The sequence below is a fragment of the Salvelinus namaycush genome, chromosome 4 (genome assembly GCF_016432855.1).
Source record: "Salvelinus namaycush isolate Seneca chromosome 4, SaNama_1.0, whole genome shotgun sequence".
NCBI classification, from domain to species: domain Eukaryota; kingdom Metazoa; phylum Chordata; class Actinopteri; order Salmoniformes; family Salmonidae; genus Salvelinus; species Salvelinus namaycush.
In genome coordinates, this window is record NC_052310.1 from 54604643 (window position 1) to 54620420 (window position 15778).

At 45.6% G+C, this 15778-nt stretch overlaps 1 protein-coding gene across 1 annotated transcript in view; it reads right to left on the bottom strand.

Annotated features, from left to right (window-relative positions):
• The window catches only part of LOC120045925 (1-phosphatidylinositol 4,5-bisphosphate phosphodiesterase epsilon-1-like), a 38666-nt gene continuing 22888 nt past the window's right edge, over positions 1–15778 (bottom strand). The window contains exons 10-30 of the mRNA XM_038990850.1: positions 15649–15771; positions 15264–15397; positions 14704–14942; positions 14492–14553; positions 14184–14349; positions 13781–13888; positions 13180–13296; positions 12142–12300; positions 11843–11978; positions 11154–11278; positions 10713–10830; positions 10383–10541; positions 9852–10148; positions 9332–9495; positions 6784–7045; positions 2163–2281; positions 1861–1989; positions 1397–1663; positions 941–1066; positions 513–729; positions 1–201 (exon numbers count right to left, since the gene is read on the bottom strand). Of these exons, the coding sequence (XP_038846778.1) occupies positions 35–201; positions 513–729; positions 941–1066; positions 1397–1663; positions 1861–1989; positions 2163–2281; positions 6784–7045; positions 9332–9495; positions 9852–10148; positions 10383–10541; positions 10713–10830; positions 11154–11278; positions 11843–11978; positions 12142–12300; positions 13180–13296; positions 13781–13888; positions 14184–14349; positions 14492–14553; positions 14704–14942; positions 15264–15397; positions 15649–15771 (3394 nt within the window). The 3' untranslated portion in view covers positions 1–34. The remainder of the gene's footprint in view (positions 202–512; positions 730–940; positions 1067–1396; positions 1664–1860; positions 1990–2162; positions 2282–6783; positions 7046–9331; positions 9496–9851; positions 10149–10382; positions 10542–10712; positions 10831–11153; positions 11279–11842; positions 11979–12141; positions 12301–13179; positions 13297–13780; positions 13889–14183; positions 14350–14491; positions 14554–14703; positions 14943–15263; positions 15398–15648; positions 15772–15778) is intronic.

A 15778-nucleotide genomic window follows, 5' to 3' on the forward strand; every position in this document is an offset into this window, starting at 1 on the left:
GTAGTAGAACAGGTGTAGAGGAGAACCACTAACGTCACTCTCTGGTCTCGCTCAGATGGAGACAGCACGCTGCCCTCTCGTCCTTGCTGTGCACCACCTCAGAGCAGGTGTGAGCCCCGATCCATACGGCCCGGCTCCGGCCTGTCAGTCGTTTCAACTCGCTCGCCAACGATATTCCTTTCCGCCGATCCTCGCGAGCTGGTCTGACACAGTCTTCACGCGGAGCTGTCTGAGGTTATTAAAGTTATGGCTAGTTACTCCAGAGAAATAACCTCAATATCGGTCATAACAAAATAGTGGGATTTGTTAGATTGAGACATTTGCTAACTGTTCTTTTGTTTGGGCTGGTCTTGCCATCCTAAACACAGCAAACATTTTTACAGAAACATATTTACAGTTACTGACAAATTAAAAACACATGGCCCATGCAGGAAATCTAATACATTTGGCAATCAACAACAACTGAAGCTTCACACAGACACACACAATCACTTATATCCTCACCTCCTTTCCCTGAGCCTGCTCCCGGAGTCTGAGAATGAATTTCCCCTGACCCCTCCACCTCCCCTGGGCCTGGAATACACACTCCTGGTCCAGGAGGGTCCTCTGGGTGGGTTTGGCAGGGAGCCTGCGCCCCAGGGGCTCCTTGACCACCTCCTCTATCAGAATGTAGTCGCTGGCATTGCCCGCAGACAGCAGGACGCTGGACTGTCTGGCTTTGCTCAGTGTCTGCGAGTGAAATGGAGATCAGGTAAAGGCATGATCTATCATTTCAACATCCTGCAACTCTGTTAAGCTAAGGGATGTAGTTAAGGAAAGGTAACCACGCCCAAATTCATAGACTGAGCTTCATAGACTGATGCAAGGAATGACAGTCCATTTGATTCTCTAATCACACTGAACATCTAAAACATCAAGAGTGTGCCTGACTCCCATATACCTGTTGGATGAGGTCATTGGCTGTGATGTGTCGGGGAGCTCTGAGGGTCATCTGTGATTGGTCAGGAGACACTCCATGTACTTCCACCAGGAAGGAATCATCCTCCAGTCCACAGCTTACCTCCATCTCTGTATCTGTCTTCCCTTCATTCACAGGCTGAAACAAATGTGAATAGTAAACTTATAGTTAAAGGTAGTGTTTTTTTACAGACATCAATAATAGTATAATTAATAATGGCAAAGAATGTCATAACTGGTGAATTCCACACCGACATTGAAAGGAACAGGGTCAGCTGCAGTTCAGCGGCCCCAGAGCAGTTTTGGGGGTTGAACAGGTTGAGTAGAGAAAATACCAAAATTATTAGAATTCCAGACTCTGAAGCAACAAAATGGGAAAACTGTGCAATAACTTTCTTACCTATTGAAAGTCATACATTTGATCATAAGAGAACGGAACAGCGATTTTGAGTAGGTTGGAATGCACCCAAACCTTTTCTCTCGTTTTGAGGCACACTCTGCCCAGGTAGCCTTCATCAGGGTTCCAGCTCTGAATGACCCTGAGTATCTCCTCCTCAGGCCTGATGGTCCTCTGCAGGAGAGGCTTTCGAGCCTCCCCCCTCTCACCCCTACTCTCCCCCCTCTCCCGGGGCAATGCCACCCTCTCTTCCATCAGGAAGCAAGAAGAGAGGGAGAAGCGAGTGGAGGAGGAGAGGGATGGATGGATCTAGGCGGGAGAGAGATTAAGCATTATATTGTTGCAGTCACTTTTCTGAAATGAATCTCGAAGATCCAGATCATCTTTACCTCTCCCCCCTCAAAAATACATTCCCATAAGAGTTTCAGATACAATGGAGTTGCCCAAATGTGTAGAATGTGGAGGTACAGTATATGGTGAAGTGAGAAGATGCAATGCTCACTCACATTGTGTAGGAGCTGGCTGGCAGTGGTCCTCTCACTCACACCCACCACTATGAAAGGCTCAGGCCCAGGGACTCCATGTACGGTGACCCTGTACTGCACAGCAGCCCTTCGCTCCTCTGTACTGAAGAGCTGGGACACACACACACACAGCATGAGTTTAGGGGTAATGCAAAATCCTGCAGACTAACCGAGTTGCTGTCCAGGACATTAGTAGGAAAGAATCTGCACTACACATTCACTCACTAGACACAGTCCCTATACACTTCACTCAATATACTGTACACTACACACTATACACTCACCCGTGATGCAGGCTGTGAACCTGCTGCTCCACTGTCTTCAGTTCTATGGCTGTAGATGAACAGACTAGAGACTGGCAGGGCCTCGTTGTGCTGATTCCTCAGCTGCACATGTCTGTATCCTGCCACACACACACGTTTGGAAATAATTGCCACTTAGTATTGGGAATAAAATGCTCTCATTTGACAACATTGTAGCTTTTTCTCCCTTCAAGTTTTTTTTTACCCTGCTCTCTCTTTTAAAACAAACTTTATATGGGCATAGCATTTCTACAGTTCTGTGTGAATTCAATTAGCTAATCAAATTTGAAAAGCTCTTTATTTTCGTTTTTTTCTGTAAAGTATAGGAATTATTTCAACACAGACTGTTTTATTGGATAGCGGGAAAAATATTTAGAGAATCCGTTAGCTGAGCCAAAGCTGCCAAGCATAGGCTTGATGTGACAGAGAGACTTCATGTCTGGTCTCAGAGTAATGTGGGAACCAATGTGACAGGACTGGAGTACCAAATGTTCCTGAATGGGAAAGCACAACAGTCTCCAAATGCGTTTTGTGCATCCCTCAAGAATGAATGAAGCAAGCCGATGATTTACAATGAAACGTTTATTTACAAAATGCCTGGTTTAACAAAAAAGTTTGCATCAAATAGAATAACAAAAAAAGAAGGGCCTGCATTAAAAACACAATTAGACACAGGGGCAAGAACATTTAGGCCACAATTTGGTAATGAGTAGTAGTCCCAAGGAGTCACAAGGTGTCAATGAACTCCCAGATCGTGGGTTGTCTGGTCTTCTCGAAAAATAACCCAAGTGACCGATACCAGGCCTTCACTACGCTGTTGGTCTTCCAGATGTCTTGTAGGACAACATCATGGTAGTTACACATTTCTAGAATAATAATATATCAACTTGTTAGACATTTTATTATTTGTCCCATTGTCATCAATGCTATGGCCTAATAATTAATAACACAAAAACAACAACATCAAAAAACAACAAAAAATATCATCTTAGCCTAATATGCCTAGGCTACTGTTTTTAACATTATACCCATGTTCAATACTGGGGCTTTCTCTCCAGTGCCAATCCACGTCTTCTCAAAGTTCTCCAGAAAGGTGGACAGCTCCGGTACCTAAAAGAATGCAGTTTCCTTCAGCTCCTTGAAACACTTCACCACGTCAGCCGGCAGAACAAATGCGAGTGTGTAGAACATCTTGACGAGGTGGGTCGCAGGCTCTTCAGCACTTGGAACGCACAAGAATATGTGCTGCAACAACATGTTTGCTAAAAAATATAAATATAATATTAGATGGCATGTTCAATTCAAGGTGTTTTGCACTATTTTGTAAATGGACACTTTACTAGACTGAAGCAATCATTTAAATGTAGTCCTAGTTTTATTTCATGTGTAGGCCTATGGCAGCACAAATCTGAATATAGACCTACAATAAAACACGTTTAAACAGGCATACAATATAATATAAAAAAAACATTTATAATTAGGCTATATAAATTGTTGGTACATACCTCAGACTTATCCGTCATAACAATATAGGCTGCTGCATAAACCATTGACTCCATCATGCAGGTGGGGTGCATCCTTTCTGTGCATCCTGTGAATGGTGTGTACCTCCTGGCACAAAGATGGGATCTTCTTGAATGATCCATCTGCAAACAAATGCTTGCATGCCCGACAGAATTCTAAGTTGGGTTTTGTTGTGAAGATAAGAAATCTGTCCTGGTCCACTGTCGTGCTGGAAGAAATGGTGTTCACGGCCTTGTTCACGCGTGGTGCTATGATAGAGCTCAGGTATGATTGACCAGGTTGGAGAGGGTTGCCGGTTCAGACAGCGTCGGGTCTCCCCCATCTGTGACTCCCGCCTCAAGGATGACAGGGTCGGGAAGAGTTCTAGGTTCAGCCACGTCGTTACCTGCTGCCATGCCATGGCTCTCAGGGATGCTTTCAGACAGTATCGGCGGCGCCTGCTTCTTCTTTTGCCGGTGATTCTGTAGGTCTACACACTTTTTCACATTGTGTACAGGGTTGTTTCTGACAGACTCAGACAACTGATGACTCCAAAACGCGGTGTCTGCTTTCCTCGGTCTCCAGATTCCTCTTCTTCGAGATACTCAACTCCCATTTACTGTCATGTTCCACACCTGTTGACCTGTCACCGTTCCATCCGGGTCATAGTTGTGTTCTCCTGACACGTTGGATATATTGGTCCCCTAGTCAGTGAAGACCATGGGACGTTGGCACTTGTGAGAATTATTTGATGCACATGCAGTATGAATTGTTTTTTGCAGGCTTTTGTTCCATTTTGTAGATGTAGCCGTCATGTTCGATCCTGCTTTCCGGTATTGAGAGGGTCACTGCTTCAAGTGAATTGAAATTGAAATTGAAAGCTCTACTCGTTTTGGGTGCCGGTACGGATGGATAGGTCAGAGAGTCTGCTCTTTTTCTATCGATTGGTTGAATGACAGTTGAGTAGTAGTAGTAGCTTGTTCTTGGAAGGATAGCTGTTGAGGAAAGGAGTGGCCTATTTGTACAAAAAAATATAATGTTTATACACTGCTCAAAAAAATAAAGGGAACACTTAAACAACACAATGTAACTCCAAGTCAATCACACTTCTGTGAAATCAAACTGTCCACTTAGGAAGCAACACTGATTGACAATAAATTTCACATGCTGTTGTGCAAATGGAATAGACAAAAGGTGGAAATTATAGGCAATTAGCAAGACACCCCCAATAAAGGAGTGATTCTGCAGGTGGTGACCACAGACCACTTCTCAGTTCCTATGCTTCCTGGCTGATGTTTTGGTCACTTTTGAATGCTGGCGGTGCTCTCACTCTAGTGGTAGCATGAGACGGAGTCTACAACCCACACAAGTGGCTCAGGTAGTGCAGCTCATCCAGGATGGCACATCAATGCGAGCTGTGGCAAGAAGGTTTGCTGTGTCTGTCATTGTAGTGTCCAGAGCATGGAGGCGCTACCAGGAGACAGGCCAGTACATCAGGAGACGTGGAGGAGGCCGTAGGAGGGCAACAACCCAGCAGCAGGACCGCTACCTCCGCCTTTGTGCAAGGAGGAGCACTACCAGAGCCCTGCAAAATGACCTCCAGCAGGCCACAAATGTGCATGTGTCAGCATATGGTCTCACAAGGGCTCTGAGGATCTCATCTCGGTACCTAATGGCAGTCAGGCTACCTCTGGCGAGCACATGGAGGGCTGTGCGGCCCCACAAAGAAATGCCACCCCACACCATGACTGACCCACCGCCAAACCGGTCATGCTGGAGGATGTTGCAGGCAGCAGAACGTTCTCCACGGCGTCTCCAGACTCTGTCACGTCTGTCACATGTGCTCATGTGCTCAGTGTGAACCTGCTCTCATCTGTGAAGAGCACAGGGTGCCAGTGGCGAATTTGCCAATCTTGGTGTTCTCTGGCAAATGCCAAACGTCCTGCACGGTGTTGGGCTGTAAGCACAACCCCCACCTGTGGACGTCGAGCCCTCATACCACCCTCGTGGAGTCTGTTTCTGACCGTTTGAGCAGACACATGCACATTTGTGGCCTGCTGGAGGTCATTTTGCAGGGCTCTGGTAGTGCTCCTCCTTGCACAAAGGCGGAGGTAGCGGTCCTGCTGCTGGGTTGTTGCCCTCCTACGGCCTCCTCCACGTCTCCTGATGTACTGGCTTGTCTCCTGGTAGCGCCTCCATGCTCTGGACACTACGCTGACAGACACAGCAAACCTTCTTGCCACAGCTCGCATTGATGTGCCATCCTGGATGAGCTGCACTACCTGAGCCACTTGTGTGGGTTGTAGACTCCGTCTCATGCTACCACTAGAGTGAGAGCACCGCCAGCATTCAAAAGTGACCAAAACATCAGCCAGGAAGCATAGGAACTGAGAAGTGGTCTGTGGTCACCACCTGCAGAATCACTCCTTTATTGGGGGTGTCTTGCTAATTGCCTATAATTTCCACCTTTTGTCTATTCCATTTGCACAACAGCATGTGCAATTTATTGTCAATCAGTGTTGCTTCCTAAGTGGACAGTTTGATTTCACAGAAGTGTGATTGACTTGGAGTTACATTGTGTTGTTTAAGTGTTCCCTTTATTTTTTTGAGCAGTGTATATCAATTTTTTTACCAACTAGGCTATTTGCAAGTCTATTGTTGGACTATCAAGGTCCCTCCAAAACGATGTGTTAATAGCTCTGACAGTTTTTGCAGTTTCTGTGTCTTTGCACAAACAAAAAGGATCATTTCAAACAGAATAGTTTGTGCATGAATTAGACTCATTATAGCAGCATATAGGCCGACATTTGCATTCAACAGTAAGGCCATAAGCCTAAAGTTTGGAATGTCTGGAGTTTTAATCATGACTGCATTTTTCTACACTCATTTGGTAATTAGTATTGTTTTCATCTGAAAGGACTGTAGCTGTACCAAGCTTGGGTCTTCTAGTTTTTAATAAAAAACACAATCTTTGTGTGTGTGTGTGCCTGTGCTTAAAATGAGATTAGTCCATGGAAGATAAGTCAGAGATAAAATTCTGTAACATGTGTGTGTCTCTGTGTGTGTTTTTTCAGAGTGTCTGTGTGTGTGCCTACTGTACCTGTCCTGAGTGCTCTGAGTGGTATGATCCTATGAGCCGTGGTCTGGGAGCTGTTGTGTTCCACCACAGTAAACCGTAGGAAGGCCAGGTCAGCCATGAGTAGGGGGAAGTGGAAGCTCTGGTTCCATATGGGGTTCAGGGGATTACGGTGGATGGGTTTGGTGCGGAAGTGGCACCCGTCTGCCTGCATGCCCATGATGTCTACCTCGATGTAGGGATTGCCTGCTGTGGTCCCTGGGCATACATTCTGACCAGAGATGATCTGGAAGGAATGGAAAGAGACAGAGAGAAGGAGGGAGGGCGGTAGAGAGAGACGGAGACCGAGAGAAAGATGTCAATAAAAAAACTGCATCATATTAACTGAACAAAAAAGGAAACCAGTTGACACTGCTGCTTTCGCAGATCTCTAGCTACTTGTTGTATACTACTGTTATCATGTGATTGTACATTGAGTGGACAAAACATTATGAACACCTGCTCTTTCTATGACATGGACCAGGTGAAAGCTATGGTCCCTTATTGAAGTCACCTGTTAGATCCACTTCAATCAGTGTAGATGAAGGGGTGGAAATAGGTTAAAGAAGGATTTTTAAGCCTTGAGACAATTGAGACATGGATTGTGTATGTGTGCCATTAAGAGCGTGAATCGGCAAAACAAAAGATTGAAGTGCTTTTGAACGGCTTATGGTAGTAGATGCCAGACGCAGCGGTTTGAGTGTGTCAAGAACTGCAAAGCTGCTGGGTATTTCACACTCAACAGTTTCCCATGTGTATCAAGAATGGTCCACCGCCCAAAGGACATCCAGCCAACTTGACACAACTGTGGGAAGCACTGGAGTCAACATAGGCCAGCATTCCTGTTGAAAGTTTTCGACACCTTGTAGAGTCCATGCCCCGACAAATTGTGGCGGTTTTGACGGCAAAAGGGGTTGCAACTTAATATTAGGAAGGTGTTCCTAATGCTTTGTACGCTCAGTATATGTACAGTGCATTCAGATAGTATTCAGACCCCTTGACTTTTTCCACATTTTGCTACATTACAGCCTTCTAAAATGTATTAAATTGTATTTTTCCCCCTCATCAATCTACACACAATAATCCATAACGACAAAGGAAAAACTGAAATATCACATTTACATAAGTATTCAGACCCTTTACTCAGTACTTTGTTGAAGCACCTTTTACAGCCTTGAGTCTTCTTGGGTATGACACTACAAGCTTGGCACATCTGTATTTGGGGAGTTTCTCTGCAGATCCTCTCAAGCGCTGTCAGGTTGGATGGGGAGCGTTGCTGCACAGCTATTTTCAGGTCTCTCCAGAGATGTACGATCGGTTTCAAGTCTGGGCTCTGTCTGGGAAACTCAAGGACATTCAGAGACTTGTCCCGAAGCCACTCCTGCGTTGTGTTGTCTGTGTGCTTAGGGTCATTGTCCTGTTGGAAGGTGAACCTTCACCCCAGTCTGAGGCCCTGAATGCTCTGGAGCAGGTTTTCATCAAGGATCTCTCTGTACTTTTCTCTGTTCATCTTTCCCTCGATCCTGACTAGTCTCCCAGTCCCAGCCGCTAAAAACCATCCCCACAGCATGATGCTGCCACCACCATGTTTCACCATAGGGATGGTGCCAGGTTTCCTCCAGACGTGACGCTTCGAATTCAGACCAAAGAGTTCAATCTTGGGTTTCATCAGACCAGAGAATCTTGTTTCTCATGGTCTGAGAATCTTTAGGTGCCTTTTGGCAAACTCCAAGTTGTCATGTGCCTTTTACTGAGGAGTGGCTTCCATCTGGCCACTCTACCATAAAGGCCTGATTGGTGGAGTGCTGCAGAGATGGTTGTCCTTCTGGATGGTTCTCCCATCTCCACAGAGGAACTCTGGAGCTCTGTCAGAGTGACCATCAGGTTCTTGGTCACCTCCCTGACCAAGGCCCTTCTCCCCCGATTGCTCAGTTTGGCCGGGCAGCAAGCTCTAGGAATAGTCTTGGTGCTTCCAAACTTCTTCCATTTAAGAATGATGGAGGCCACTGTCTTCTTGGGAACCTTCAATGCTGGGGAAATGTTTTGGTACCCTTCCCCAGATCTGTGCCTCGACACAATCCTGTCTCGGAGCTCTACGGACAATTCCTTTGACCTCATGGCTTGGTTTTTGCTCTGTGGACCTTATATAGACAAGTGTGTACCTTTCCAAATCATGTCCAATCAATTGAGTTTGACACAGGTGGACTCCAATCAAGTTGTAAAAACATCTCAAGGATGATCAATGGAAACAGGATCCACCTGAGCTCAATTCGAGTCTCATCGCAAAGGGTCTGAATACTTATGTAAATAAGGTATTTCTGTTTTTTATTTTTAATACATTTGCAAAAATGTCTAAAAACCTGTTTCGCTTTTTCATTATGAGGTATTGTGTGTAGATTGATGAGGGGGGAAAAAACAATTCAATCCATTTTAGAATAAGGCTGTAACGTAAACAAAATGTGTAAAAAGTCAAGAGGTCTGAACACTTTCTGAATGCACTGTATACATCCAACTATTACTGCTATATACTCACAGTGAGAGAGAACAAGGCGGGGCTCATGCCCTCTGGGTCTCTGTCAAGGGGGCAGAAATGTCTGTAGAGTGGGCAGCTGGCATCCCACAGGACCGGGGGCTTCAGTACATACCCACAACCCCCGTTAGGCTCAAACATTGCCGCGTTCAGCTGCAGGGGCAGGTCTGTCAGGGAAGGAGAGAGAGAGAGAGAGAGAGAGAGAAATATGGTCACTTTCAGAAAGACTCAAAAAGAGGTTTGTGCTCCAAAAACTAGAATTTCAGACAGACGATGTCATTTTCAAGAAGAATGTTGTCGACTTGTGCTCCATTCAATTGGCTTCCCTGATTCAACTTCTGAAATAGTGAATTTGCCAAACCCCTTGTCCCTTTGTACTTTCAACTGAATGCAGACAGCGCCAACTCATTCTGTCAGTAGGTCTAACATGGTTTGCTAGAATGAAGCTAGCCAAATTAATTTCCCACTTTAGGCATAATAAAGCAAACTTGATTTAGTTGACGACTCCTAGCGTCTAGCTCACCATCGGTCTGGTAGTTGAGAGCGACCAGCTGTATTCCATGCAGCCAGAAGAGTAGGGGACTGGGGTTGGTGGAGTCGATACGTGTGGCTGCCGGGTAGGTCCGCAGGAGCTGGGCGCTGGTGTGTTGGATCAGCTTCCGGGAGTAGCGGCGACACAGGCGCTTGGCAGCGTTCTCATTGACTGAGGAGACGTGATAGCATTTTGGGGTGCGGATGAGGGAGCTGAGGGAGGCATTACAGGTGTAGGGAGGGGAGGTGGGTGATTCTTCCCAGTTGGGACGGGGGCCCTCTGATGCTGCTCCTTCAGATTTAGGGGAAAGGGTTATGAGAGACGTGTATTAGAGGTATGCGTTTGTGTGTGTGTGTGTGAGACACACTGACCGCAAAGGGTTTAACTTTCAAGTATATCCAAAAGATGTCTAGCCTGTCTAGGAAATAGTAGCAGACCCTTAGCCTTGAGTTAGAACTCTGTGAGTATTGGGCCCATCTGGGTCACAGATAGATAGTCATGGGGCAGAGAAGAGTAGCCTACCTCGCCCTGGGGTGCGCATCACTGTCGATGGGTCCCCTGGAAAACCTTTCCCTGGGGGATTCCCAAAGATGGACCTCCTGCCCTTTCCTCTAGAAGAAATAACTTCTTTTCTCTCTTTTCTCTCCCTGGGAGTCTCAGATGGAGTAGGGGTGGATAGACCTGGGACACACACACACAGAAGTCATCCAAATGTGAAAAGAAAAGTAAGACAAATGCTTCAGAGATATTATATAGGCCTATACCTACAATTATATCAAAAGACTGGAAACAAACCTATTTACAAGAATTGTATAGTTTGTTTACAGAAGAGGATGTAATGTAAGGAACTACCTGGGAATTTGACAGCTTGACAGTAGATCACCAAATCTGAGAGCTCCTGGGCTATCTGGCGTCCTTCCTTCTTGCTTTGAGGCAGCTTGAATTCTTCCTCCAACTCCTTGCCAAATACCTGTGTGTGTGTGTGTGTGTGTGTGTGTGTGTGTGTGTGTGTGTGTGTGTGTGTGTGTGTGTGTGTGTGTGTGTGTGTGTGTGTGTGTGTGTGTGTGTGTGTGTGTGTGTGTGTGTGTGTATAAAAATACAAAAGAGACAACTATTTCAGACAAATACCAATAATATCCATCCATGTCAAATATGTGTTTTTAAATGTTTAACCCCATGTTTCATGCTGTGATGAATCAAACATTAAGGTACAAACTGGTTATTTAGCTTTTTTGTTTCTGGATTTACTGGATCCAACCTAATGTGACGAATGGAGATAGAGGACAAACTCACCTTTCCTTTGTTGTGAGTTGCACTCTCACATTTCTTCATCTTCTTGGGGACTTCGTCACTGTGTTCGGTCTGTAACTTCTCCCCTGATGAAGACTTTCCCTCCGGTCTATCCTCCAAGATATTATCTGTATCAACGTAGACATTCCCAGCCAAATACATTATTATTGCAGTCTAAACAAAAACACGCACTCATTCAGTATAATCTAATTTGATGTTTTCGGTGACAAAGAACTATGTAACATTCAAACCTTTGGCCCAAAACTATTGGCTTTCAAGCAATCTCTTGTCTTTGACCCACTTGGTAATCAAATTGAGTGTCAGTGGATACTCATTTAGTAGATAAGAATCTTTTGAATATCACAACCCCCTTGTGCAATGGACACAGTCACAGCCAGTGTACCAGAGCACTGCACAAATCTATTCAGCAACAGGACAACAAGCATGCGGTGGGTTTAGCTCATCTTAAGTGATTCATTTGATTACTTGTATTACCTTCTGGGACATAAGAAGCAGGAGATAAAGTGGGGACGTCAGCTGCAGAGGAAGAGTGAGTAGGGGGTCACAGGATGAGTAGAAGAATTGGGATAATTAAAAGTATGCTGTCTGAGGGTATTATGAGGGTGTTACGACCCAAATGGCTTGACTATAAACTGGCAGACACTGGGATGCTATTGATGGTGTGATCATACCATCAGATAGTGATTCGTACTCATAGTCGTATTCATCCTCATACTCTTCTTCATCTTCTTCCTCATTGTTGATGGTTGGGAAGGGAGGAGGCATCACACTACTGGCCTGAGCATGCATCTGTGCCAACTGGTGAGCCTGTATCAGGAAGATTTATTTAGGACAATCTTAGTTCATTCTAATTACGTATCAGTGTACCATCATTTTAGGTACATACAGTACAGCACATTATATAGATAAAGGACTGGATCAGTAACTGTTAAGAACTTTTGTTTAGTGTGTTCATTATCAGTGGCCTTGCTTTCTGTTTGAGGATGTCCACCGGCGTCTGGTGAGCTTTCAGCTTCTTGTTCTTGAGGAGGATTTTCCCCCTCAGTTGCCATGGTGATGGCAACAGCGGGTCATCCGAGAAATCACTCTCAAACAGGAACTTTGTCACCAGCTTATCCCCAAACACAGTCTGTTGAAGGACAACACACAAACACACCATCAGAGTATTAATCTGTTTATGGAAGGGAAGACGGATCAATTATGATTGACTTATTAAAGGCAATGTATATGTTCCTGTTCACTAACTCTATACCTAACCCCACCCCCTCTAACCCTAACCTTACCCCCTCTAACACTAACCTCACCCCCTCTAACCTTAACCTCACCCCCTCTAACCCTAACCTCACCCCCTCTAACCCTAACCTTACCCCCTCTAACCCTAACCTTACCCCCTCCAACCCTCACCCCCTCTAACCCTAACATTACCCCCTCTAACCCTAACCTTACCCCCTCTAACCCTAACCTCACCCCCTCTAACCCTAACCGTATCCCCTCTAACCCTAACCTCACCCCCTCTAACCCTAACCTTACCCCCTCTAACCCTAACCTTACCCTCTCCAACCCTCACCCCCTCTAACCCTAACCTTACCCCCTCTAGCCCTAACCTCACCCCCTCTAACCCTAACCTCACCCCATCTAACCCTAACCTCACCCCCTCTAACCCTAACCCCCCTAACCCTAACCTCACCCCCCCTAACCCTAACCCTAACCCTAACCCCACCCCCTCTAACCCTAACCTGACCCCCTCTAACCCTAACCCCACCCCCTCTAACCCTCACCCCCTCTAACCCTAACCTCACCCCCTCTAACCCTAACCCCACCCCCTCTAACCCTAACCTCAGCCCCTCTAACCCTAACATCACCCCCTCTAACCCTAACCTTCATTTATTTTTTATCTACCGCCTGAATATCCACTTTCTTGAGTAAAACACCAACAAGCATGAGAGCCCATTTAACATCTCAACATTTCAACAATGAACTGGACAGAATAGTAAGTAGGCCTACTCACCTTGAAGATGTTGGCCATCTTGCGTTGCTGCGGCAGGGAGCAGTGATTCTCTATGGACAGCATCACAGGCAGGTCAGAGGTCACGAAGGCTGATCGGTTCACTGCTTCCACCACATCCTGCAGGAATGGGAGGAGGAACTGGATTACATGTGCGTCAGGTAGCCTAGCGGTTAGAGAGGCGAGCCAACAACTGGTGGGTTGCCAGTTTGAATCCCGGTTCTGACAGGAAAAATCTGGCGGGAAGTGAGCTGGCAACCCAAAATGTTGCTGCTATCAAATCCTAGATGCTGTTGTGCCCTTGAGCAAGGCACTTAACCCCCCACAACAACAGCCTCCCAGGTGCCCAGTGTGGCACCCTGCACCTCTCCAAAACGGGTCTATGTATGTGTGTGTCTTTCGGAGGGGTTGGGTTATAAGCGAAAATTTCGGTTGGACCTTGTGTGCAATTGCCCAATAAAGTGATCTTATCTTTTTGAGTTCAACTCAGCTCAAACCTGCTCAAACCAACTCAACTCTGTTCAATTCAACCCAACTGAATTCAACCCAGATCAACTCAACTTACCCAACCCAATTCAACTCAGCTCAATTCAACTCAACACACCTTGAAGGGTATGCGGGTAGTGAGGGTATGTCCATGATAGATGATTGGCATGCCATCGTCTCCATCCCAACAGTCCAGTTCAACACTCCTGCATCCCTGCAGGAGCACCTGAGACAACAAGAAAACAAACAAACAATAATGTAGCGACCTTAGCATCACACCTAGAGACCTCTATTGCTTGGATCAAGAAGGTTTGGATCTCTTGATGTAATTGGATAAGACGCAAGGACTCAGGCTCAAGCCCTGGTAGGGCTTCCCTCCAAATTAGCTACAGGAAAGAGGCTTTTCACTTACAGTTTATCAGCTTAACAGCTGTATTGCTGTAAACTCAATCGGTTTGAGTAAATAACATTACATGGAGTATTATCCCCATCATGGTAATACCGAGTGTTCTGATTCTCACCTGGCTGTACAGCTCCACAGATGACTCTCCCTTGAGTTGGTGGGCAGTCAGGTAGGTGTTGTGTGATGTAGCGATGTAGTAGTAAGACAGAGGGTACTGGAGCTCTAACACATTCAGCTGAGACTCCTCCAGTTTGGAAGCAGAGTTGTCCTTGTCCATCAGATACCTTATAGCAGGGGAAAGCAAACCTAGGTTATTTCTGAATTGTGGTTCTTTTTGGCTCAGTTTGTAAGAGCATGGTGCTAGTAATGTCATGGTCATGGGTTCAATTCCCGCAGGGATCACAAACGCATACTAAAAATACTGACCGTGCAAATCCCTCAAAGGACATCCAGCCAATCTGACGCAAACTGGCAGACGGTTCAAATTTCTGGAATACACAACACATGTCTCTTTCACTAATTCAGTGGAAGATTGTCTGACAAAAGACAAAGTAGAAAGTATACACACACACATGCATAGACACCGACAATGACACACACACACACACACACACACACACACATACACACACACACACCTGGATGATTCTTAGGACTTCATCATGCGAGTGGTTCTCTCCCTGACAATTGACCAGGAAGTCATTGAGGTGCATGATGGTCATGCCCAGAGCTCCCAGCGAGACACTCTCCACGCCAGTACTGTTTGTCACAATGCTAGCTGCAGCTATGGCATCTGAAATATGCTTCTGATTGTCTGACATGTGTCGCTTAATCCGGATGGAAAGGCCAAGATCCAGGCTGTTACGTGTCAGAAGGTCTAGTATGGGGGAAAATACAAATACATATTTATAGACTTGACTTCAAAGCAAATATGAGTAGCTGAGTATGTTAGGGCACTTTAAGGGCTTTTCACACTGCACATTTTCTGAGCTTCCTGTGAGTTTGTAGTTTGAAGACTGTTATTTCTAGCCTGCTGTTATTTCTAGCCCGACCCCAGATCTGTTGTTGCTTTTCTCACCAACGCCAGTGGTCCGTAGCAAGCCAAACATTACTATACAACACATACAGATCTGGGACCAGGCTACATTACTCCTTTAGAATCTAAATGGAATTGACCCCAACTGGGCAGGTAACTCACCCAGGTCTGGCTGCAGTTCTGTGACTGTGTCGTCGATGCTGAGGTGAGTGTAGAGAGGAGACTCAGAGGCAGACTGACCACAGGGCACAGCATGGGCATCAAACACATCTTTCAGGTCCTTACGACTCCGGATACTACACAACAACATGGGAACATAATATGTAGGCCCCAATTCACTCAATTGTAGGTCATGCTAGTGAGCAAATCAAACACACTACTGAAAGCCCTATCTGGAAAGCCACAATCTGCCATTGATTAAATACTGGCTATATTTTACACTGGCAAATACACTGGGAAAATCATAAGGAATGTACCTTTTATCAACAGTTAATTTATTACACAATTTACAGCATAGATAGATACATGTTGAGTTAGAGCAGATTACCTGAAGGACTTAAAGAGCTCAATAAACTCAGTAAAGCTCATGGTGCCATCTGATACCATGAGGTTCTGGAAGCTCTTTGATTGGCTCTTACCCCGGCTAGGTAGTGTCTGATTGGGCCTATTACTGAAGC